This window comes from Amphiprion ocellaris, chromosome 19 (genome assembly GCF_022539595.1).
Source record: "Amphiprion ocellaris isolate individual 3 ecotype Okinawa chromosome 19, ASM2253959v1, whole genome shotgun sequence".
Taxonomy (NCBI): Eukaryota; Metazoa; Chordata; class Actinopteri; family Pomacentridae; genus Amphiprion; species Amphiprion ocellaris.
The window spans coordinates 12153306-12178364 of record NC_072784.1 but is presented as its reverse complement, the minus strand read 5'-3'; the positions used below and the strand labels follow the sequence as shown (position 1 = coordinate 12178364).

At 38.2% G+C, this 25059-nt stretch overlaps 2 protein-coding genes across 4 annotated transcripts; both read right to left on the bottom strand.

Annotated features, from left to right (window-relative positions):
• Positions 1 to 1525: 1525 nt before the first annotated feature.
• Positions 1526 to 9355, bottom strand: mreg (melanoregulin). Its single transcript, XM_023294248.3, has 5 exons — positions 7322 to 9355; positions 7058 to 7220; positions 5427 to 5517; positions 5190 to 5353; positions 1526 to 2746 (listed from the first exon to the last, which is right to left on the bottom strand). Exons 1-5 carry the CDS (start codon positions 7414 to 7416, stop codon positions 2549 to 2551), a joined length of 711 nt encoding a protein of 236 aa, XP_023150016.1. The 5' UTR covers positions 7417 to 9355; the 3' UTR covers positions 1526 to 2548.
• A 146-nt stretch (positions 9356 to 9501) lies between these two features.
• stard3 (StAR-related lipid transfer (START) domain containing 3) lies at positions 9502 to 23883 on the bottom strand. 3 transcript variants are annotated; one of them, XM_023294238.3, is made up of 15 exons: positions 23684 to 23883; positions 21410 to 21648; positions 21230 to 21307; positions 19727 to 19804; positions 19567 to 19620; positions 19129 to 19249; positions 18944 to 19045; positions 17172 to 17227; positions 16990 to 17082; positions 15568 to 15630; positions 13535 to 13630; positions 13371 to 13450; positions 13127 to 13231; positions 12909 to 13002; positions 9502 to 11215 (listed from the first exon to the last, which is right to left on the bottom strand). In XM_023294238.3, the coding sequence occupies exons 2-15, from the start codon at positions 21620 to 21622 to the stop codon at positions 11075 to 11077; spliced, it is 1374 nt and encodes a 457-aa protein (XP_023150006.2). In that variant the 5' UTR covers positions 21623 to 21648; positions 23684 to 23883; the 3' UTR covers positions 9502 to 11074. The 3 variants fall into 3 exon arrangements, with proteins under 3 accessions (XP_023150006.2, XP_023150008.2, XP_023150007.2); XM_023294240.3 differs by having other exon boundaries at positions 19129 to 19246; positions 23684 to 23879; XM_023294239.3 differs by lacking the exon at positions 23684 to 23883 and adding an exon at positions 23515 to 23658.
• Between the last annotated feature and the right edge of the window lie 1176 nt (positions 23884 to 25059).

Genomic DNA, 25059 nt, shown 5'->3' with positions numbered 1-25059 from the left:
ATGTTGCGTAACATTGAAGCCACAGCTGCTGCAAAGTGACATTTAAATGAGCTGCCAGCCACAAAGAGGCAGCGAGTGGGAAGGTGGAGGACGCGTGCAGGAGAAAGAAACCCCGTCAGGAGGACGTAAATATGGTAAAATATTGGAAGAGGAGAGTTGGAGGAGATTAGAATAATAAAAATGTGAATAAAAACCGACATCCAGAATTCTATAATGTTCAAAAACTGTAAATATGGTGAAAATAATTATGTAAAATAATGATATTTTAGCTAATTTAAAGGCAGTAACCTAATGTTTATGGTCACACTTTTTATAATAAAATACAGATGTTTGGTGTTAGTCACAGTTTTGGCCATTTTCTTTTTATAGTTAACATGTAAATTAATGCTTGTTTTCAGTTGTAATTTAAGTAAACATGAAAAATCTGTAAAAAGCAGTTGAAAAATTTTTTTCTACTTTAAAATCCTTAATATAGGTAATTTTTCTTAAAATAATCTTTTTATTAATTTAAAAACAGCAAAAATAACATAATTTTACTATATATATATATATATATATATATATATATATATATATATATATATATATATATATATATATAGTTTGATGTGGACATCATTATATATATATATAAACATATATATACATATATATATTTGTGATTTTGCTAGTTGTCTGTTACTTAAGAAAACTGTGAAAATCTTCAAAACGATTTAAAAAAATATTTTTTGCTGATTTTAATACAGTAAAAAAAGAAGTGTAATTTTACATTTAAATGTTCATAACTGTTAAAACAAAAAAAAAGAAATATAATTATAATAATTTTATCGAGCAAAATTTGAATATTTATGGTCAGATGGTCAATAACAGTTAAATTATTATTTTAACATTTTTTTTTTCAAACAACAAATACCTGTAAAATTATGGATTTTTGTTTCTTGTTTTTGTTCTTTGGTCATTTCAATGCATTTAAATGTTCAGAACTGTTAAAACAAAAAAAATGATATCATAAAATGGAAATAATTCTTTGGTCACATTAAAAGAAGAAATTAACATTTGTACAAAAAAGATTTTTTTACAGTTAGGATATTTCCAAATAACAAAAAATTGTAAAATTATGATTTTTTTTTGTTGTTTTAAACACAGTAAAAAATACTACAATTTTACAGTTTAATGTTCAATACTCTCTAAAAATTTTCTAAATTATAAAATGATGATAATTTGATACATAATAATGATTTTTTTTGTTCATCTGAATAAAGTTGAAATAGTATAATTTTACAGTCAAATGTTGTGGAAGAACATTTGTAAAGCTGCAGGTATTTGATTTTGGCATTATTTACAGTTTTAGCTCATTATTTTTACGGTCAGCATGTACACTAATGTCTTTTTTGTTGTGAATTGACTAGATTTAAATCTGTAATTTAACAAAACAGCAATTTGTTGCAAAAATTACAGTTTATACAACTTTTTTGCACTATGTGTGGGCACTTTTAGCCAAAAAATGAAGATAAAATCATTCAGATTAGCCGGAAACAAAGTGCTTTATTATCACTTCGGAGAATCTGAGGGAAAGTGAACTTCCTACTGAACCCTGGACATCATTTCTCTTCATATCTGCACAGTGGCGTCGAGTGTTTGCAGCTATTTATGTGTCTCCATCAGGCTGTTCTAGCATGTGCAGTGTCCCTCTTACATAACAACAACAACAACAAACAGCTGATCACCAAAAACACCGTCACCACCAGCCATGTTGCAACCCGGTCTGTTCCCAGAGGGACGCTGAGCTGCCGGACAGGCTGCACCAGAACAGGATTAGTAGACCGGAGCCATGAGAACACATCCGCTGGGCCACGTGAAGGAGCCAGAACATCCCTAAAGTCCATTTTTAAATAAAACCTGCTCCTGTGCCAAAGTAATCTTAAATTCAACACTGCAGAAGTTTCCTTCACAGACACTCATTTATTCCTTGTCAGCTGTGTAATTTTAGCATCACTTCTTGACATGCAGCAGCAACACGTGACAAAAAAACCCTTCAGGCCGGGACTTTATTTCATTTTCACACACAAACTTCCACAAACACGTGCACAACTTTCACATTTTCCAGAAAATCTCTGCTCGCCTGAAAAGTCAACTCAGCCACATGTCCGAATGGTTTAAAGGCTCGACGTACTGTTTCTTTTTTTTTGGAAGAATTTGAGGCCGAATGCAGATTTTAAAACGACACAAACGCTTTGTTATTTATTCGCTACGGATCGTGTGATCAAATGAGGCTGATAATCACAGGATGAAAATAAAGAGTGGCCCCGCTCAGGAGAACATCTGAACCCTGGAGGTTTGCAGCAGACAAACAATGAACAAGGAACACAAACACATCTGCAAATCTGGAAACCCAATGAACCCCTTTTGGATTTGAAACCAGAGGAAACAGGAAGGACTGAAGCTGTGGGGAGGAAAAGGAGAAACTTGGAGCATCTACAGATGCTTGGAGGCGGCAGAGCGACCGCTGCCTCCTGCCTGCCGTCTGGTGTCGCTGCAGGAGCTACAATCAATCAGTCATGTTCCCGTCGTCTCTCTCGCTCTCGTCCTCTTCGCCTCCTCCGTTCATGGCCTCCACCCGGGCCAGCAGCAGCGGCAGGTTGATGGCCAGGCCCGGCGTGTCCTCGTCCGAGTCGTCCCTCGGAGGGTAGAAACGCTTCGCCTTCGCCAAGAAGTCTTCTGCGATATCGAGGTACAGGAGGCGATCCTTTGGAGATCAGAGAGAAAGAAGTCAGAATGTGGGCAAAGTACTAGACTGAAAACAATCCTTTGAGGGAGGAAAGAAAGGAAATTTGACCTACAACTTACTGACTTGGCAGGGAACACATAAAACAGCAAAAAGAAAAGCTAATCTGGGTTTGTGCAATGAAGGACTGGAAGAGGATTAACTGAGGAAGCAAAAAGGAAACAGGAAAATAAACATGGCAGGAAGAGTACAAAAAAGGTTAAAAACAAAAAGATGGTACAAAATAATACCACTTAGTCTTTTCCTGGCACATATCTACCCTGAAAGTAGCACCAAAGTTCAGTTTTGTCAGTATGCGTAGAAAGAATGGCACTAAGTATGTGTAAGTTGGAGTTGTAAAGGGGATAAAATCTGGAAAAAATGAAAAGGGTGCCAGAAAAAAACACATTTAAAAAAGGTGGAATACTGTTCTTTTCAAAAACTGTTAAAAAAAACAATTTACATGTAAATTTATACTTTTTAACATTATTTTACTAGATATTATCTGTAAAAGAAAAAAAGAAAAAAAATCTATTAAGAAAAGCAGAAAATTGTTCCAAAAAATTACATTTTCATTTTTAACTGTGCATGATACAAATAAATCACATTTGATTATAACAATTACCAATAATGACTTGCCATTGTTAGGTCCTTAATATTAATTTTTCTTTCAAATTATGGAAAATATCTGTTTAAAAAAAGCATTATTTTATGGACACACGTTATAGAAAAACTAATTTGTAAAAATCCAGATTTCCAACATTCACTTGTAGCATGTAAATGTAATAGTTTTAATTATACTTTCAGTGACAAGTGTCTGGAAAATGAGGTTTTGTTGTTGTTGATTTACGTACACATCGGAGAAGAGAGAAGGAAGTCAGAATATCAGTGTTAAAGGAGAATAAATTCTTTCTGTTGCACCATAAAGTGCAAATTGGTGAACTGAAAACAATCCTTTGAAGGAAAAAAGGAGAGATAAAAAAGAATGGTGCTGCTTAAACAATGAAGTACAGCAACCCTGAAGTTAAAGCTAGAGATACGCAAGTCTAAAAGTGATTGCAATGTAAAAACAAATTCAGTTAAAATCTGGCAGCAATGATGCCAACAATACTGCAAAATTAAAAAAAAAAAAAAACTGTAAAAATGATTAGAATAACAGCAAATATCTGTAAAATAGTGATATTTTAAGCTGATTTAAATACAGTAAAACTGTAACTTAATGGTCATACATTGTAAGAGAACAAATTGCTATTTGTAAAAATACAGATTCCTAACATTATTTATAGTTTTAAGTCAAAATGTAGTATATATGCATATTTTTTTCTGATGATTTGGGGTATTTATCATCTATAATGTGTCAAAACAGGAAAAATCTGTAAACTAGCATTTAAATTTTTTTTTTTTTTTACTATTTTAAACCCTAAAATCTTAATATACATAATCTTTCTTTCAAACGACAACAAATATCTGTAAAATAATGTGCTTTTTTTCTACATTTACATACAGTAAATACAGTGTAATTTTGCAGTTAAGTGTTCAAAACTGTAAAGGCAACAAATTAGAACATTTTAAAATTATATTATAGAATTATTATTTACAGTCAGCATTTAAATGAAAGCTTTTTCTCTGTAATTTTACTAGTTACTATCTGTAATTTAACACATCTGGGAAAATATGTAAAACAATAGCTGAACATTTTTTTAACCATTTTTAAATCCTTATTATACAGATTTTTTTTCTTTCAAATAACATCAATAGCAGTAAAAATAATGATACATTTTGTTGATTGAAATGCTGTAAAATCATGTATTTTTACAGTTAAATGTTGTAAAAGAACTAATTACCACTTGTAAATTAATTATTTACAGTTTTTTTGTTTATACAGTTAATCTGTAATATGACAGAACTGGGGAAATCTGTAAAATAGCACTAAACTGTTTTTTTATGTTTAACTGTACAGTTAAAAGACATTTTTGCACTGTGTTTGAGCATTTGTAGCTAAAAAGAAGAGAAAAGTGAAAAAAACAAACACAGATTCGCTTCTTTTTTCCTGTTCTTTTAACTTATGATCCCCTCAGATTTATTTTGTGAAGCCGATATGGAACCACTGGACTATAAAAGTACCTCCACCAGCTTTGCACATTATTCTGGTCCATCCAAATTGAAGAATATGTCATTGTGAAGGCAAAATCCAGGCAAATAAATGACATTCAGTATTTGTAAGTGGAGTCAAACAGCTGTGGCGATCTATTATTATATGAGCTTTACTGGCCAAATTTGTCCCTTGCACCTTTCAGCCTGTAAAATCTGCTTCCCAGGGCGTGTGTTTGACCCTGAACTGCAGGTCAGAGGGTGAAATGTGCTATTTCAGGGTTCAGCTCAGAGTTCAAGGCTGCTGCAGTTGCCCCTGACACTCCCTCCTCACCAGGATGAACAGATATCTCTCCGGCGGCGGCTCTCTGCTGCTGAAGAGGGACGTCTCCGAGTGCAGGGTCTGCAGCATGGAACGTGCTGCCGTGGCGTTCCGCATCCGGTCGTGTGAGGCGCCGGCGGACACGTTCAGCAGGGTGTCAGCCTCGGCCATGAAGCCTGGAAGAGACGGAGAGCGACGTCACCGTCCGAAGTTCAGAACCAGTCGGACGTCTGACCTGTCCGGACTCACCTAAGTTCTCCAGGATGGTCTTCCATTTGTCTCGGACTTCTCGCCGTGTGTCTCTCATGGCCTCGATGTCGACGCTCAGACGACGATAACCCTGAATTAGAAAAAGGAGCGTTAACCTTCTGAACCCACGTTTTTACTCACCGTGGGCTGATTTTTCACTGCAATACAAAGTCCTGCACCTCTATGTAAAACAGAACAAACATGACTAAAAGTAGAAAGGATTCACAACTCTCTTCTGTGCAGTTAGAATGTCATAGATCATTTTTAAAAATCCCTAAAACAAAATTGAATTTTTTTGATTCATCATTTTACAAAAACAGAAAAAACTCGGACTCAGCATTTTAATCACTTTGCCCACAGGTGATAGCAATACTGGACAAAAAAGTACTGACTCCATGTACAATAGATACTTTATAACTTACGATTTTATCTGCTAAATGTTGCTTTTGAGCCATGCTGCATTTTTTAAAATTTTATTCTATTTTCCTCGCAATCTCTCCTCTTTGCTGTATGGAAACGCTGCCTGCAGCTCAGCCAAAAAAATCTCTCAATTTTTGTCACATGACTGTTGGTCACAATTGAGTCACAAAAAGCTTCACAATTGCACCAACTGTGAAGCTTTTTTGCACCAAAAGCAGCAGCAGATTTTATTTTTTTTTTGTGGAATGTAGTTACCCCAAACTGACAAAAAGTCAGACATTTTACTACATATGTTTTTACAAATATGGCGTTTTTCACACTGCTCTGAACATAAAAAAGACGTTTCACCATGCTGAATGTATCTTCCACAACTTGCTCCTCTGTTTACTGTTTTTGAGCCATGCTGTATTTTTTTTTTTTTTTTTTAATTCTATTTTCCTCGCCATCTCTTGTCGTTCCCTCTGTGCTCTATGGAAACACTGCCTGCAGTGCAGCCGAAAAAAAAAAATCGCTCAATTTTTGTCACACGACTGTTGGTCACAATTGAGTCACAAAAAGCTTTGCAGTTGTACCAAAAACAGCAGAATTTTTGTTTTTTTGCAGAATCTTCTTTGCAAGAATGATGTATTTTTGGTGAATTTTTACACTAAAACATGTAGAATGAAGAGATTTTGATAAAATATCATGCCTTTACAATGGACTTAAACTTTTTAAAATTATTCTGTTTAGGGTAAGTAACAGCAATTTTGCACCTTTTTTAGTAAGCATCAATCAATTTGCACTTTCATTGTATCTATCAGCAATTTTGGCTCCTTATTTCTTCAACTAAAACAATTTGCACATTTATTACATGTTTCATTGTAAGCGTAAATGAACTTTATTTTCTTGAACAAAGCTGCACATCACACATAATTTGTTCGATAAATGTTTCTTTTTTAAAATTTTTTTGTTTCTGGCTCTGATAAATGGTGTGGCTTTCTTTTAAAGAGCCATTTTGGTGTTCAGGGGGTTAAAATCAATATTCCTTTCATTCGTAAGAAAAGTTCCTGCTGTGTTCTCACTGGACAATCTGACCAATGACGACTACCTTTTGCACTTATTTAACATCACACCTCTTATGTAATCATCTCTTTGCATCAGTCGGCGTTACCTGTCAGTGCATGTAACTGATTTCCACCTTCAACTTTATCCAGATCCTGAGCCTCACATACCGTGGATCCCATGCGGGTCTTGTTTCTGGCCTGCAGCAGCTGGTAAAGCGCCCGGTCGTCCTCCCTCTCCGAGTGGCTGGGGTCTCCCGGTTCGCTCCACAGGTTGGTCTCTTCGTCCCGACGCTTCTGGACCTCACGGTTAAAATATTCCAGAGGGTCCTGACTGTGTGGATGACCAACAAACACAGTTACAACACATTTATACATCGGTTACAGGCATTTTCTGGAAGTTCTAGACATTCTCGTGCACTAAAAGCATCTTACGGTACTAAAGGCTGCTTCTCGTCGTCGTCGTCTTCATCACCGACGCAGCAGCAGCAGCAGCACTGCAGGCAGAACTTCCTAAAGCCCGAACCCATCTGTTAAGGTGTTAATGTCAGATAATCCAGAATGAAGGTGTGTTTTCGGGTTCTTTGGATGGTCTTCGTCGTGTCTTCGAATGATGATCTTCAATGATTCTTTAGAGATGGGACCTGATTCACAGCCCGTATTTCAAGAAAGGTTTGGTAAAACTGATCTAAGAGGAACAAATAAACAAATAAAAGTTGCAAAAAGTAATTTTCAGCTTCCCATTTTCCTCTCCACGTCCAGCAGAGGTTCGTCCTCCAGGGCCTGAGAAGCTCAGGCAGATGCAAGCCCAGAAACTGGAGCTTCTCATCAGCTGTGCATGGAGGACAATGAAGGCAGTGAACCGAACGCTTTCTCATCGATTATAAAAAACTCATATTCACACGCCCATCGTCTCAGAAGACAGTCACAGCACAATCATGTGAGCTGCTCTTTCCCTTGTTTTAAGTATTGTGTTTAGCCCCCAGGACAACACATCTCCTCGATAACAGCGAGTCTAATTAGAAACCCCGTACCCAATCCACCATGGCTGGATTGATTCAAGGATTATTTCATTTCATTCCGCGGTTATTGTGGTTACTGAATTGTGAATCTGTATTAATGTGTGAACAACAATCTTCAGAAGCTTTCATGTTTGTCTCTGAGGGAAAAGTCTGCTGAATCATCGTGAAAGTATGGGATAGCATGACGTGGCCTCCAGCAGCTAGCTTAGCTCTAAGGAGTTCAGTTGTAGCTTTCTTTTGCAGCAGTATGGCCGTCACGCATGTGACCAAGCCTGCGAGTCACAGGGTCTTACTGTTCATGACATAAATGCTCCCATGATTCAATGCAGGAAAGTACGAGTGTAGAAACCGCTGTGAATTGTTAACTAAGAGTCATTCAGTGTGGCTGAGTCAGTGGAGGAGAAAAAAAAAAAAGGTTTTACAACAAAAAAAATTATATAACTGAAGTGAGCACACTCTTATGAAATACCAGTTAAATGTCAAACAATTTGTTCAAGGAGCTCCACAAAGTTGAAAATCAGATGCTTTTTTTCTGTTTATATAGTTTCTGGCTCTGATAAATGGAGCTTATATCTAAGCTCAACAGACGAGTATTTCCACAAACAAACAACCAAAAACTACTTCAGGAGACTCCAGAGTTGAAACTTGACGCAACAAAAGTGAATACAGCTGTGATCGCTAACACACAGGTTAGAAAACCTAAAATCACTGAAACTTAACTGAGCACACCTGTGATTTCCAGTTGTTAAAAATGCGTAAACATGGTCCTTGAACTAGATGTGAACAGAAGGACTTTGTCAGTTTGGACCAACGGGCTATATCTATCATCAGGTCTGCAACATGGCTCCACATGGACAAGAACTGCCAGAAGAATCAGATTGTGAGACTTCACAAAGATGCAAGACAATCAACTAAAAATCAAGAGAAACACAGTTGCAGCAGTAATCAGGAGGTACAGAAGGAGCCGTAGTACCACTAATCACGGCTGCAGTGGTCGTCCTCCTACAATGACGCCACGGACAGTGAACCATTTTCATAATCTAGCTGTAAAAAACAGACGGCAGCTGCTTCAGACTTATCAGAATGCATAGAAAGAGCTATAGTACCACTAATCATGGCTGCAGCATCCATCCTCCTAAAATGAATCCACAGACAGTGAACTACTTTCACAATCTAGCTGTGAAAACTGCTTCAGATTTGGCACAGCAGTCAACAATAGAAATAAGAGTTTCTGTGAAGCCGACACAGCGTGAAGGTCAACTTCTACAAATGACGTCCAAGAAAAATGCCCCCTGCTTTCTGTTTGGTGTAAAATTGCGAGATGAAACTTTGCCAAAGAACATGAAAAGATGCCTGATGAATGTTGGAAGAACATTCTTTAGTGAGAAGAGACCAAGATAAAATTGTTCAGCTCAGATATAGAGTACCACATGGCTGAACCTGATCAGGACTACCACAGTGAATGCACAGTCCTGACAGTGAAGCACGGAGGTGGGAGTGTGATGGTGTGGGACTGCATGAGTGCAAAAGGTGATGAATGTCTGCGATGTACACTGCAGATACAAGAAATTTAGAGTAATGAAGCTAAATCTGTGACACTGTAAATTCATTTTTTATTAGACATAAGACACTGGTTAAGACTCAGTAAAAACTGTTGGTCAGTGGTGATGGCTTTAAATTAACATGTGACGAATGACTTACACTCAAAAACTACTAAAGAAAACGGTAACTTAAAAACTCTAAGCAGGCTTCATATGCATGTAGAACACCTTCATTTCAAGGCTTTAAGCACAGATTTAAGAGCATGTAATAAAGCAAAAGAAAAGGCTGATGTGTAATGTTAATGCGATAAAGGCACAGAACTATTGATATCATTAGTTATTTTCATCCGACATTCCTTCTGTACAGTGAGTAGATAAAATCAGTCCTGATAAATGATCCTGGTTATCTGTGTGTTTTGGGCTTAATGAAGACAAAAAATCCACAGGAAAAATTCCTCAAGGCCATGTGGATTTCGCAGCTAAAACACGGTCCTTTAAAGAATGAACCGAGTTCTCTTGGAAAGCACAAGAAAGGCCGACTGTCTCTACAGTAATTTGAACCACTTTGCGTTTATAAACCATGATTTTCTTGAGGTACATTGCGCTGATATGCAGAATTTAATACAAAACCTAAGCTGGAGGCATGATTTAAACTATGAAAGGCTCCATAAATGGAAGAAATGAAACCAAAACTTCATTCGGAGAAGCATGGCAGGGCCTGATTGGGGGCCAGTGTTGGAGATAATGGTAATTACATCAGTACAGTAATAGCGTTTGATGACAAATAATGAGCTCAGCTATTTTACCACAAGGCCACTTGAGGTTACTGGCACAAAAGAGAGCTTTTTGAAGCAAACCGCGTCCTAATTTATGAACATAATCATCAGGCTAATGTGCGTCCTGGTTCGATCTTCTGTCTGATCCCAAAGTGCAAAACAAAGCAGTATTTAAAACCCACAGTAATACTTGGTTAAATGGTAGATTTTTGCACCGAGGCCTCAAACCAGACGCTTTTTTCACTGTGAGGCTCAGTGGTGTCTTCCTCCAGTGGTGATCAGACAGCAGAGCGCCTCCTCCATCCATCACAGTGTAGTAGAGGAGAATAAACAGTGTGGTTACAGCTTTTACCCATTCAAATTAAAATATGGCTGTGAAGTGTGGGCAGGGCGGGTGCAGTGAAAACTCAAGAATACGTAATAATCTAAATGGAAAAGCAGCAGATCGGTGGCAGCGAGATAAGGCTCAGAGAAACAGCTGCTTCGGACGTGCAGTTTTTTTTTTGAAACGATTCAGACAGATGCTGCAGTCAGAAGTGGCTCCATTTTCATCCAAGTCTTCAATAAAGTTCTCACCGCAAAACAGATACAGGTCCAACGCGAAAATATGCACGTGATCTCGCTTTTAAAAAGTGTAGTTTCACGATAAGGAGGAAAGTCTTTTAGGATTCCTCGTCTCTTCTTGTCTGAAATGTGTCACGTCTCCTGCTCCGAGGAGTGCAGTCGTCTCTTCCCTTCAGCTGAGGAAGCATCAAGCGGCCGTTTTCGAGCATCCAAAACCAAAACCAAAACTAAAAAAAAACCAGTAGTGACACTTCCCAACCGGCTGCGGCACTGTTTAAAATCTCTTTAAACATGGTGGTGGTGGCGGGGGTGGTGGTGGGAGCGCAGAGAGGGACGCAGGTCGGCGATACGTTGGCGTAAATGCGACATGAATTCAAACATGGTGGCGGCCAGACTCTGGTGGATGAGGTAGCGAGGCAGGCGGCCCTGATGAGACACAACATACCAGCGTTAAATGTTGTCTGCCTTCTTTAACTACTATAAATGCATGTTTCGCTTGATGCAAAAAGCCTAATTTTGTAGTGTCATTATGCTCATACTTGTTATCTATACTGACGATATGTTCATCTACACACTGTTTGAGTTTTACTACTAGCTACATATGTAGTATATTTAATGCCAGAGCCGTACTCCATAACAATGAACTATGAATCTGTTTCATGTTGGCTTGTGCTTTGTATGTATCATCTATCTTATCATGCATGTGTCCAATTGTGTGTTATATGTTCCTTGTTCCCCCTCTACCTCTTCTGTCCCTTTCAACCCGCCGGCCAACAGCAGATGGGGCCCCACATAAAGAGCTGGGTTCTGCTCAAGGTTTCTTCCCATTAAAAGGGTGTTTTTCTTGCCACTGTCGCCTCAGGGCTTGCTCTGGGGGTTCAGGCTTATGGGTTCTGTAAAGCATCTTGAGACAATCTGACCTGTAATTGGCACTATATAAATAAAATTGAATTGAATTGAAGTGAATTGAGTTTGATCAAAAAGTTAAGTGACTGTTTCTGTTGTGCCACTGGGGCCACTGTGCTCTTAGGAAAAAAAGTTAGTCTGGAGCCCTGATTTTAATCTGAAAATACATTAATTTTGTCTCCAGTCTTTTCCTAACATGACTACAATAAATTGGGTGCTGGCTAAACTTCTCACTTCCTGAACATTTGTCATATTGACACTAATGTCACATTTGCTCAAGTGGAAGCCGAGCGTCTTTGGCCATTACGGTGTGGCCTTTCTTTTCTACATACGGAGCACATTTTAAACACCAATACCACAGTTGATCTTGTTCATTTATTGTGGGAAGCCAAAGCTGTAATTGCTGTTAACATCTGTTGAATTTTTTAGCTCCTGCATTGCATTCATCGGCAATACCAAATGTAATCAACTACGTTTAACTGCCTCAGAATGTACCTGCAGACCAGCAGACTGGATTGCTTCTCTCATCAGGCAGATGATCAAATGATCCTAATGATCATTGGGCACTTTCACAAAAGCGACCACATGAAATTTTAACTCGCATACTCTCAAAAAGCAGCAGCATATGTGACAGTTCTGTTCGCAGTCTGAAGCCCTGTCTACTGTAACTTCCTGAAGGACAATCAACGCAAACAACAACAACTGGGTGCGCCATCATGGCAACGTGCAGTTAAAATGCATGTGTTTTTGTGGTCATGACAACTGTGGCTCTTCGTCTGTCCGAATCAACAGCTTTAGATCAGTGCAACTTCTCCAAAAATGAAATTCAAGTCGAAGGTTGGGCATTTTGGTGGAGGGAATCTGTCAAACACTTAAGATGGTGCTTGAGGGGAACTTCCAGGAAGTTTTAGGAGCAAAGTATCGCTGCACAAAAAGTTTATTTTAAAAGGAGATCACAGCTAAATGTAAATCAGGTGCAGTGTTTTGCTTTTTTTTTTAAAACAGACTCCACTGAATTTTTTGGTCACACCTCACACATGAAACCTGTAATTATATTTGATTCCATTTGGTCTATTACCATTTAAATTTTATGCATTCTGTCACTACTTGCAGCTGCAACAACCCCTTTCTTTACTAAATGCTGATTATTCAAATTTGAGCAATTTTCATAACAATGTTCTATAAAAAGTAACTGCAGCATGTATTTTCTCACCTTCAAGTCTGTGTTGAGGACCCAGATGAAGGTGCAGATGGACGGGTTGCTGCTGGATTTGAGGACCACAAATCCTCCAGGTCCATTTTCTCCCCTGAGAGCAGCAATAAAAGCGAAGACAGGAAGTTAAACCAACACAACTGCCCTTTATCAGATCGATATGATGCTCTAATTTACTGGATCGGTGACAGGAGGTCCAGCTGGAGGCATGGCCTGACCTGACATAGCGGCCGCACGGAGGCTTGGCGTCATGGTCGGTTGCCATGCCAGCAGACAGGTAACAGTCTCGTTTGCGCTCCACTCGCCGAACGTTAACAAAGTCCCTAAAGGAAGAAAATCAATCCAGGAGTCAATTTACCTTATTTCAGACCTGAAGTCCTCAGAAAGAAGAGATAAAGACAAGACCAGAAGGAAAGATGACAGTCAGAGAAAGCCACATATTGAACGGAGTTGCTGGCGTACCTCGCAGACACAACTCCGCCTGCTGCACCAGAGGAAACATCATATGACACCAGAGTGTTGTCATCGATCCTCTGAAGGATCTGAGGCACAAAGCAATGGGAAGATTTAGCAGAGCGCAATTTAACTGAGAAAACTGTCCAAAAAGTGGCAGAAAGTCTTGTCACCTGGCAGACAGAAACAGTTTTGTTCCACTGAACCATCTTCTCTGGCTGAAGAATCACTTCCTGATACACGAGCTCAGCAGGACACTGCATTAAGGCCTGAAAAAACACAAAACAAGGCTGTAAGTTTATCTGGAAAGTCCGGTATGACCTGCAAAAAACAGAAAAGAAGTAGGAAATGTGCCAAATATGCATTTAGTACAAAACACCTTGATCTATTTCCCCATCGTGTTTATCAGAGATGATACTACGATTACCAGAACTGTTTTTTTCTCTGTTGTTCAGGTCACGACTCTGGAAGTTTTTACCTGTAATGGCTGTTTGAAAGCCAGCATGTCTTTATGGTTACAGTCCTGCTGGAAACTCCCTTGTCATGTTATACAGAATTTACTTCCACATCTTAACAAGGAGTCCATTGTTCAAAGACTTACTGGACTGCTGGACTAATGTTTACACACATAACTATAGTTCAGGAGTTTCCATGCACTCTATGATGACTGCAGCTCAATATATTATATTATCCAATCAGTCAAATCTGTATTCAGTCATTAGAAAAAAAAACATGAATAAATCAATAAAAGACTACACCATTTATCAGAACCAGAAATTGTAAACACAGAAAGAACTGGCAGATATTCAACTTTCCAAAGTTTTTTTGAACATACATAATATATGGTTTCACCCAGAAAAAAACAACCAAAATCAAAGGTTAAAATTTAGCCAACAAGTGGGAAATTTTGAGGAAAATAAAATAGGAAGTGGTTGGAAGATACATTCAGCATGGTCAGAGCTGCTATACAGAGTATTGTGAAAACACAGAGTTTGTAGAGGCTGTAAACGTTTAAATATCTATAGCATGCGGAGCCACAACTTCATTCTAGGGTCGGTATCTCCTGTGGACACTTGGACAACCTCATGCAACTTCAGGTCGCAGCTGTGCCACTGATGGCAGAATTTTGGGGATTTTACAGAATGTGATATCAACAAAAAGTACATTTTTGGTAAATTTATCAATAAGTCACGTAGAGAAAAACAGATTTCTATGAAATATCTTGATTTTGAGCTAAGATTTTGTTAACTTTCCTGATGGAAAAGCAAGTCTTAGATGAACAGTTCAAGGACCATTCAAAAGTTGAAAATTTAATAGTTTTCTAGGTTTTTCCGGTTTGTAGCTCTGACAAATTGTGTAATTATGGCAATTATTTCAAAGATAACATGCCTTGTAAACTTGCTGGTGGGTTTTGAGGTTCAGAAGGTTAAAAAAAAATAACAATACTCATCTGTATTGACCGAAATTACACTCAATAAAACTGAGGTGTTATGCGAACATTTTTAGCAAATAATTTGGCACTGCAAAGGGTTAATGAGGAAAGAAATGCCCACCAGGGCACATAACTCACACGTCACTTGCATAATATGCAAGACCAATGCCAAGCACATTCCAGACAGGAAAAAAACAAGACTGAAATAGGTTTCGCAATAACCTAAGTATGTCTGTAGGTCGAGGTCAGAGTCATCAATAACTTATAAACGCAGCAGAAGTGTGTCAACAACACAAAGTTAATCTGTGACTGCTGTGATGGTTTTGTGTCGGCCTGGTTTATCATCTCCAGCATTAAACCCACAAGATGCAGTTACAATCACTGAATAAAGAAACCTCCTCTAACAGCCTTTAATGTGTGAAATCCTTTAAAAAAGTCTCACTGGTTTCTAATTCCATTTAACACACATTATTTCACCACTGCTCCCTCTAGAGGTGGTTAAAATACATGCAGCTGCAAGAATACATGTAATTCCGTTATGGCAGAGTGCTAAGCAGTTGATTTAATGTGGCAGATGTAGTAAAATAAATCTGTCCAGAGAGGCTAAACACGCCAACAAAATCTGTATCAACGCACAAACATCAGCTATTACATAACCCGTCTAAACAATATGACAAAATTTAGTCTCATGAGTTGAAACATGACACTTCTGAGTCACTTCTGGAACACGCTATGTTATGTTGAGACACTGAATAATCGGAGGAATTTTTGTACCTTGAGAATGAAAGTCTTTCCGTGGTAGGGAATCTCCAGAGTGTACACAGAATCTCCCATGTCCTGTCATCAGACAAAAACAGTCAGGATCAGGAGACCGTTTCGCACCATTTCAGTCAAACAATAAAACGAGAGTACTAAGGTTTTTCTTTGGTAAATAAATATAGTAGCTCATATTTACTTTATTGACATTAAACGCTGACCTATAGATAAACTGAAACCACCCCTGTGGAGAAAAATGTTGCATGCCGAGTTTCATTGCAGCTTGGATCTGTTTCCAAGTTGCTAACAAACCTGCTAGTCTAGTAAATACCTGAATGAATATCTGCTTTGTTGTTTATATGCAAAAGATTTAATCAAAGCTGCAACAAAGACATGACTCAGATATATGGTAAAATTCATACTTTGCAGTAAATAAATTTGTCTCTCAGTGCTCTCTGGTGGAGAAACTGGTGGAGTTTATACTTTATCATTTGACACAAACACTGATATGTCTTGAATGAAACAGCACTGATTTCTATCGCTTTCAGATTTATCAAGTCACTATCAAACTCTCATATTACATACAGCAGGAGGTCAGCTGCATGAACTATATACTAGGCAGTTTAACGCTTTGATTTTCACTGGACACCCTACAAAAACATCTATGATGCAAAAAATGCTACTACAGTGTAGACAGCTGTACTGATTTAAACTAAAATCTGTAAAATATTAGACATATATGACCTAAAAACAAAATTTGAGCCTTTATGATGGGGCACAGTGGACTCTAAGTGATGTTTAGTCGTGTCAGCTAAAGTGTTTTTAACCCTGCAGCCATTCCAGAGGGAGAGATGAGAAAAATAGTAATAAAAAGGCAATAAAAGCAATGTGAGGAGAGGGCTATAATGACAAAAGGCTGCATTCTCTGTGGGCTTTTGTCCATTACTAAAAGACCTCAGGGTTCAAAGGAGGATAACACATCCGCTAAAGTTCCAAAATCCGTTCTAAAAGAGACAAACAGTCAGTGCAGAGCCTTTAAAATTGGTAGAATGAGTTGGTCTTTTTCTGGAGCTGAGTTTTGAAGCAGCTGAAGCAGATATTCATTCTAGAAACGGGAGCACTACAATGCCGCAGGTAACAAAAACATGCAGTAGTGTCTATGAGAGAGATGTTCTTCAAAGGATAAAATGCTGTCTTTGTTGTTGTTTTTAATGCTGCAGTTTCACATTAGCTTCCTGAGTTTCACGACTGATGACCAAGCCTTATGTTTTCATCCAGACAGAGCTGCAGAAAGCTCTCCGTGCTTCATAATTTCATATCTAAAATACATTTAAAGGAGATTCAATGATGTACAGCTGTGGTTCATCAGCATAGCTATGAAACTGATGCCTCCTGATGCTGTTTCCATGTGGCAGCATGTAAAAAGTGTCGTGTACTTACGCTGTTCTTTTCGAACTTCCAGTTTTCCTCCTGGGTGAGGATCTGTTCGACCACCGACATCGCCTCGCGGCCCTGTCTGACGTACTCCTTCTCCTAAAGCAAGGGCCAGAGGAGGAAACCGTGAAGAGGAAGCTAGAAAAGCAGCTAGCAGGGCTGATTTTAAAGACTCCTGATGCAGGTACCTGAGCAGTGACGGCTTTGCGACCGAGTCCCTCCTCGTCCAGATCCTCGTCAGACCCTGCAGACACAAGTTCAGGGATAAGACTCAATATGGGGCTCAAACAGGAAACATACTGGATAGGACGAGGTCGCTTACACCCCTCTTCAGACATGAAATACATAAGATTGATTATTTAAAGTGACAGCATTGTGTAATTCTAATAATTTACGTTAACATACGTCTGAGTTTCCTTCTACAACATTCAAATGGGACTATGTTGCAGGAGAAATGCTATTTTCTTATCTTTTTGCTGTTCAGATTATTTTTCTAAAACAGTAGATGGGATTAGATTATCTAAACTTTCATGTCAACCTCTACAAAATATATGACTGGTGTTGGAAAATACAACTATTATGTGAATTTGCTCAGCTTTCAGTAGAAAACCATAAAGTGTCATCACACTTGAACACTTTTCTCATCTTTCAAGGGAAACATCTTGGGCTGTTTCTGGGTTCAAGGTGACCAGAACCTGTTTTTGAAGTCAGGACAAAGATGAGAAAGAACAAGTTTGTGCCAGACTATGCAGGAAAGGCGTGTGGAGTTCTAGTTTACAAGTATAAAGGGGAGGTGTTTTCTCATTTGCAAAATTTGAATAAAACACTAAAAGATCAACCAAGAGTTGTGTTGTTTGCTGACAGATTTCCACCACAGATAACAGACTTGTATATCATATATTACAGTAGTTTAGTTACTCATAGTATTTATACTCTTGTAGTCGGTGGTGGAAGTAGATAATAGATCTTACTTGATCCGTCAAGGCTCCCACAATTGATATTAACATTATTACTGAACCACAATATGATACCTATGGTCCTAAATTAACCATCTGAACTCCAAAACCTACCAGGTTTGAAAGGCATGTTTTCATGAAATCAAAAAGAATCAATTCTCTTTTCAACTCTCCAAAGGCCCCCAAACATTTGTGACGTGCCGATCCATCGAGAAATCAATTCTAAGCTTAAAAATCATGATATTTTATCAAAACCCCTTCATTCTACATGTCTAATTTAAAATTCTGCAAAAACTAACAATGTGTTCAAAGCATATTGTGTAAAAAGCAAAGACACTCTGTTCTACTAAGCACAACCGTAAAGCAATTTGCAATGTCAATTACTGAAATAATGCAAGAGGTGACAATAAGACTAGGCAATATAGTTGAAATTTATCACAATATTTCAGTTTAATTTCAGTCAATCTAGACAATTTTTTTTTTTTAAACCATTTGGGCCCTAGACTCACTGGCAGGTTTGACAGACATGTTAGCTTTAAAAGAAATCATCAAAATGACACCATTTATCAGAGCCACAAACTGTCAAAACATAAACAACTGTTGGACTATCAACTTTCCCATGTTCCTTAAACTGCTCATCAGTGGCATGCCTTGCCATCCAGAAAATCAATTCATTCTAAGCTTAAAGTCATGATATTTTCGATGAAAAAACTTCATTTTTACGTTTAATTTAAAAATTCACCAAAAATAAACTGTTTTCTCAACCAAATTTTGTAAAAACAAAAAATTCTTGACCACTCTAGCATTAGTGACTCAAGTGTGACCAACAATCATGTGACAAAATGTCATTCTAACGGACTATGACTTTATGTTGCAGAGAAAAATGAGCCCACAGTGAGGTAAAATGCATTCAAACACTCAGAAACTGCCTGGGGTTCAGAGGTTAAGACACACACAGACTGTGCTTAAGGCTGGATGAAAAAGAATTAATTAGAGACTCTCACCTGCGACGGATTCAGGTGGAGAGTAGAATTGTCCGTCTGAAACAGCTCGAGGGTAGATCATCGGGGCCCGTTCGCAGGCTGCGTTCACCGCCGCCAAGTAGGCTGAGGTCAAAACAGACCAACGGTTACCAACAAAACAGAGATTTATTTGTCGTTTTTGAACATGTCAGACACTTTTATCTCACCTCTTTCATCGTCGGCCTCCTGAGTGAGAACCTTGAAGTCAAGGAACCAGGTTTCCAACCAGGCCACCACGAACGAGGTGATGGGTAGAACGTAGCCAAAGGCATTCTGGGACAGGAGCTGCTGGGAGAGAGAAACCATGGTACCATTAAAGGACCATTTTTACTGTAAAAACTTCTACAAAAGTAGCATTGCAAGTTGGTTTACTTCCTTATTGTTGAATGCAAAATGTTAATTGAGCTATTTGAAAGCAGCAGAGGTCAAAATGTGGAGAAAGGAGCGTTTGTTTGTTTGTTCCTGCTGCATAAAGCCGTAAAAATCTTATCAGTACCACAAAGCAGATTACTTTCACGAATGCAGAAGTAAAAAAGCTGAAGTGGTAACAACTGATATGCTGAACCAGTGTGAAAGCGTGAGAGCAGCAGAATCAGGACACTCACATTAGACACGATGACCTTAACAACGAGGAAGACGCTGGTCACCAGTGTTGTAACCTGCAGAGCAAAAAAACTAATAAATCCCAGCTATACATAATATCCTCTAATTGAATTATGAGATTTTACTGTATTTCAGAGCTTTACTGTAAGCAAGATGACTCACCGCGATGACCCACCAGTGCTTCAACCGAAAGGCAGCATAACCAACTTGCAGACACAGGAAACGAAACAAGGCGAGGAGCTGAGATGAGAAGGAAGAAGCAGAAAAAGAGACTCAGTGTGTTGACATTGGAAACAGTTGCCTGTCTTCTGCTGATAAATGCAGTTGTATGACCCATTTAGACAACACAATGCAGACAATAGAACAATGTAAGTCGGCAAAACAGAATGTGAAGATGAAATTCACTTCCAGTAAATTACATTTATATAGTGTCCAAGTTAACTGGTTGGTTGACTTGTTTTCATCTGACCCAATTCTCATTAGCTGGACAATCTCTGGTGTGATTATCACAAGGAGGAAAGCACCACTTCAACAGCTTTCCAGGATTAACTCATTATTTTTTACAACTTTAAACTTGCCAAACCTAATGTAGACTGCTAAATGTAAGTTATTTAACTGCTTGTACTCAGAGTCGGCTCCAAATTAACTGAAACCACGTCAAAGAGGTCTTCAGTTTAGCTGCAATTTGTTCAAGCAGACGTACAAACTCTGCAAACAGCAGTTTGTGTATCACAGCTTAACAACAGTAGCTAACTTGTATTCTCCTTGTTACACTCCTGAATAGTTCTTGTGCTGGGATCAACAGCTGACATAGTTTCTTTTTTTAGAAATGATAAGAATATAAACCGGTGCAGTCATTTCAGTGTAAAACAATCTAGTTAAAATGGTTTAGTATATGCTGCATATACAAGCTTTTTACATTTATTTATAATTCTTTTAAGGAAATATTGCTAGCAGGTATAGATAGATCTCATTTCAGCCTCAACAACTGAGTTCACTTACTAATAACTTGCACATTTTCTTTCCCTGCGACCAACCGATTGGTTAAGGAGTAGGTACAATTTCAGTCGACCAAGATTTTCTAGTCAACACTTAGCATACTTAGATTTAGACTTGACTTGATCGTCTTATAGAGTGAAATCTAAAACATTCAACGACAGCAAGCACTTTGCGACATGCTAGTACTAACCAGTTTTAAAACAGTCACTCAACATTAGTGTTAGATTGATTATAGGTTTGGTCGATTATCAGGTCTGATATTCAGCCTTTTTTCCAGTTATCTGCATTTTTAACTGATTTCCAATAAATTTAATTCATTCAAAATCATGCTACTTTGTTTTCTGATGCAGCCACTCTTTTCTATATGTGGTTGTCAATCTGTGGTCTCTGTGGGATGATCCGATTGGCAATTAACACTGCAAAATAAATGCTGAAAGCTCTATCTGTAATTGAACATGTAAAATTTAATTAGACACAGGCATTACAATGAAGTTTTGCGTCGGAGTTTGTTTGTTATTTGGAATTTTACCACCAAGACTTTTTTTCATATACTGCAAATGTATATCAGTTACTGATCATCTTGATTATTAATAATTCATATTGGTCAACCCCTATTCAACGCTTAACTCAAATGAAACATGCACAAAGTAGCATTGACCCACTTACAAAGATGTCGAAGAAGGAAGACCTGAAGTTGTAATGGACGACCTCATTTTCCAAGCTGTCCCAGATTGTGCTGGAGATCTGGAGGACGACAGAATGGATTCAAAGTGAGTCCTAACCATTTCTGCTGTAGGTAAGAAAGAATCAGCCACATCTCTTAACGTCCTCGAAATCAACACTCACGTTCAGCTCGATAATCCAGAGAAGCGAGATGAAGAGGAGGTCGAACGTGACGAAGAGGCAGAAGGTGCGGCGGACATCGGAGATGACCTTTCGCTCTGCAGGTGGCACCAGCATGTATGGCGAAGGGATGGACAGCGATGTGGAGTAGGAGGCGTTGAGGGAGGCGATGGCAGGGATGCTGCCCCCGAGCTCCCCGTACTCTCCACCTGGCATTCCTGCTGCTGGACAGGAAACTCCACCTGCAACCAGGAGAACGTTGGCTTTTTATCACAAGGCTTGTGTTTCCGCACAAACCAGGATGTAAAAGCATACTAACTCAATTTGAAGAGCATATTGCTTTTACATAAACCACCAAAATTACACCATTTATCAGGGCCAGAAGCTTACTGTCCTTGAATGTATTGCATGTTTAGCTGAAAAAATAAACAAATCTAAGCTGAAGGTTGTGATATTTAATCAAAATCACTTTTTTCTACATGTCTACGTTAAAAATTTGACAAAAATAAACTGTTTGCATGAGCCGAATTCTGTAAAAAAAAAAAATTCTGCACCACAACACAACTGAGAAGTTATTAGTCACATAAGCAAAATTCAGGGACTTTTTGGAAAAACCGCTGGCATTGTTTCCACAGAACAAACAGGAAACAAGTTTGGTAATTAATAAACAATGCAAACAGTAAAATAAGTATCTTCTATCGCATACGTTATAACCATTTTATCCCAGTGTTAACACCTGTGATCATCTGGAAAAAACACTGTTGACTCCAGGATTCATTAACTAAAAGAAGTAACTATAGAAACTATAACTATAGAAGTTATTATTTTTGATTTATGACATGACAATGGTGTCATTCTGCACAGAAAACATTTCTGAGTTCTCTCTCCTTATAGTCATCATAGTGTTGTTTTCATAAAAGTGCAGGATTTTATATTGCAGTAAAAATGAAGTCACACAGTGAGTTAAAATTGTGACAGGAGCAGAAAGCACCCAGAAAACGTTTGTTAAGACTGTGTTAAATAATAAATGTCAGCCATGCTACAGCAGACACTTATAAAAACAGGTTTAGACACTTCTGATTTGAGAAACAGAAACAGAAAGCTTAAAATCCAGATTCCTAAGATAAGCCTACAATACTTTTTTTCCATATGATACGACAGCATCATTCTAGAGCAGATATAACAACTTATATAGAGTATTCAGATTACAACATCTTTTTGGCCAGTATGTTTTAATAAGATATATGGAAACATTTGTTCTAGGAAACACGGTGTATTGTGAGCAAGTTTTGTTACATTCTTTCCCTTTCATGCACTTAAATCAAAGTGAACACTGTTCTGCTCCGTGCATGTGCGGCAGCAAAGTTGGAAACAGAAAAAAACAGCAGAGAATAACTCTCGCTCACTACTTCTAGAGTCTCATGACTTTCCTACCCTCACTGTGGTTTGGATAAACAGTTCATAAGGCAGAATTGTTAGCTTATTGCCTTTTTCTACATAAACACTTTTTTCGTCAAGCTGTCAGAAGTGCATTTAATATTTTCAAGAAGGACTACTTGTTTTGCCTCATGATGCAGGATTTTAACTTAATGCACGACTGTGATTTACAGATTAATTAAGCCAGACAATGTGCCTCCTGAAAATGCTAAAGCAGTGAATCATTTATTGAAAGATTCTTGCAGTGTGAGATCAGATTTTGGCAGAAAGACTGTTTCTAGGGTCAGACGACTGGACCATTGTTACCCCTGTGAATCACAATCACTGGGTGAGCTTCAATTATCTCCACATGCACACAGCGCACTTATTATTATGATCGACCAGACTGTCGTTAAATCTTTGCAGACCCTGATAAACTATAGACCCCATGACTCCTTTAACACTCACTTCTGCTAAAAAACAAACAACGCTGCTGGAGTTAGGTATGTGCTAGCATGCTAACTCTGTCGACTAGTGGTTAAAAACAGCAAAACAGGAGCAAAACAACAACCAGAATCGCTGTCTAGACTCACTTAAACGTTGTAAACAAGCTCACACCAGGTATTAATTAGCTAATTAGTTGCTACTGCTGCTAGCTACCCAGGTATATTAGCTTAAAGCCGCTAACTTACCTTCAAACAAGTTAGTTCCACTTGCTAGCACAGTGAATAAGCACGAAAACAAACATTTTGATGTAGGTAACCTACGACAGCAAGTAGCGGCAAGCAAGAGAGCAATATGTGCCACCTAAAACCACAGACAATTGCTGAATAAAACAGAAATCGAAAGCATTTAACTCACTTGTTTTACCGCAACATCGTCGCCTGGACAGTCTTCCGGGCTGACCGCTCAAAGATGAAGAACCGCAGCAAGATGTTCACTGCTGCGCTCCGACAATCACGGCTCAAATCAATGAGTGTTTGGAGATTAAATACGCCTCTAAATCAGCAGGAGGTGGTGTTAAAAGAAGGCACTGACGTTTCCAGAAGTTTTAAGTCTGTACTTGAAGTTACAGAAACTCACCAGTTTCTAGGAAAATACTAATTATATGCGTTTGTGCGCAGCTTCCGGTGTTGTTTGTTGTGGCAGGGTGGTCTCTTAAAATGCTGCACAATCTCTGTTCACGGTTGGATTGGATCAGATCAGATCGGACGTTAATAAGCTCAAAGAAAATTCGTTTGCGAGTGCAGTGCCTTATAGAAAATCAATGAAAACTCTTCTGTTGATTTTTTTTCTACTTTCGATATTTTTATTTTTATTTTATTTTACTTTCATTTCATACCCTAGCATTCTGTGTCTCATTGTTCACCCCTTTGCTGAATATCCATACCACTGTACCAACTTAATTTCCCTGGGGATTGATAAAGTCATCCAAGTCTAAGTCTAAAATAGGACTAAATGTAAGAAGTGACACTTGCAATGATACCAGTAATACAAGCAGTAAAGCAAAATTGCACATGGCAATGAAAAATTTGGACATGAAATTTGGAATATTGCTTATCACACTGAAATATTGTGTATGAAAATGACATATTCCATAACAGTTGCTAAACAATTTTTAAAAAGTAACATTGTAAATGGCGTCATTGTTCAGATTTATGCTTCTCATGCAGCTGTTTTAGATGGTTCGGTTCGTTTATGTGTGTATTTATTTGACTGGGACACTTTGTCAGTTATTTATCTAATTTTTGCCTGTTAGTTTATTCAAATTGTTGTAATGTTTATTATATTTACTTTGTAAATGCATGGTGGGCCTATGAGCACTTCAGTGTGCACCAAGGAGGGTTATTTGTATTCCTTATCAGAGTGAAAGAAGCAGCAGGCTGTGTGTTTTTGTATTTGCTTACTTTCACCAGATAAATAACCCCACAAAAATGTCTAGAATTTGCCTCCGTACACCAGTGACTCCTCTAAATGAAAAAGTAACTAAACACTGTAGGGTTTCATGTGATTCACTCCTGAGTGTTCGCTGTCATCCAGTGGTCACAGTGAGTTACTGCAATTCTGTCTGTTCTAAATGTATTTAAGGAGCAGAAAAGAAAGACAAACACACAAAAAAGTCACAAAGCACGTCTCCTGAGCAAAGTAAATTCATAATACCTTTAGGTAAACCTGACAATGCTTTAAAATGTGTTAGAAATACCCTCAAACTAACTTTACAAAGAGTAAATGCCAAC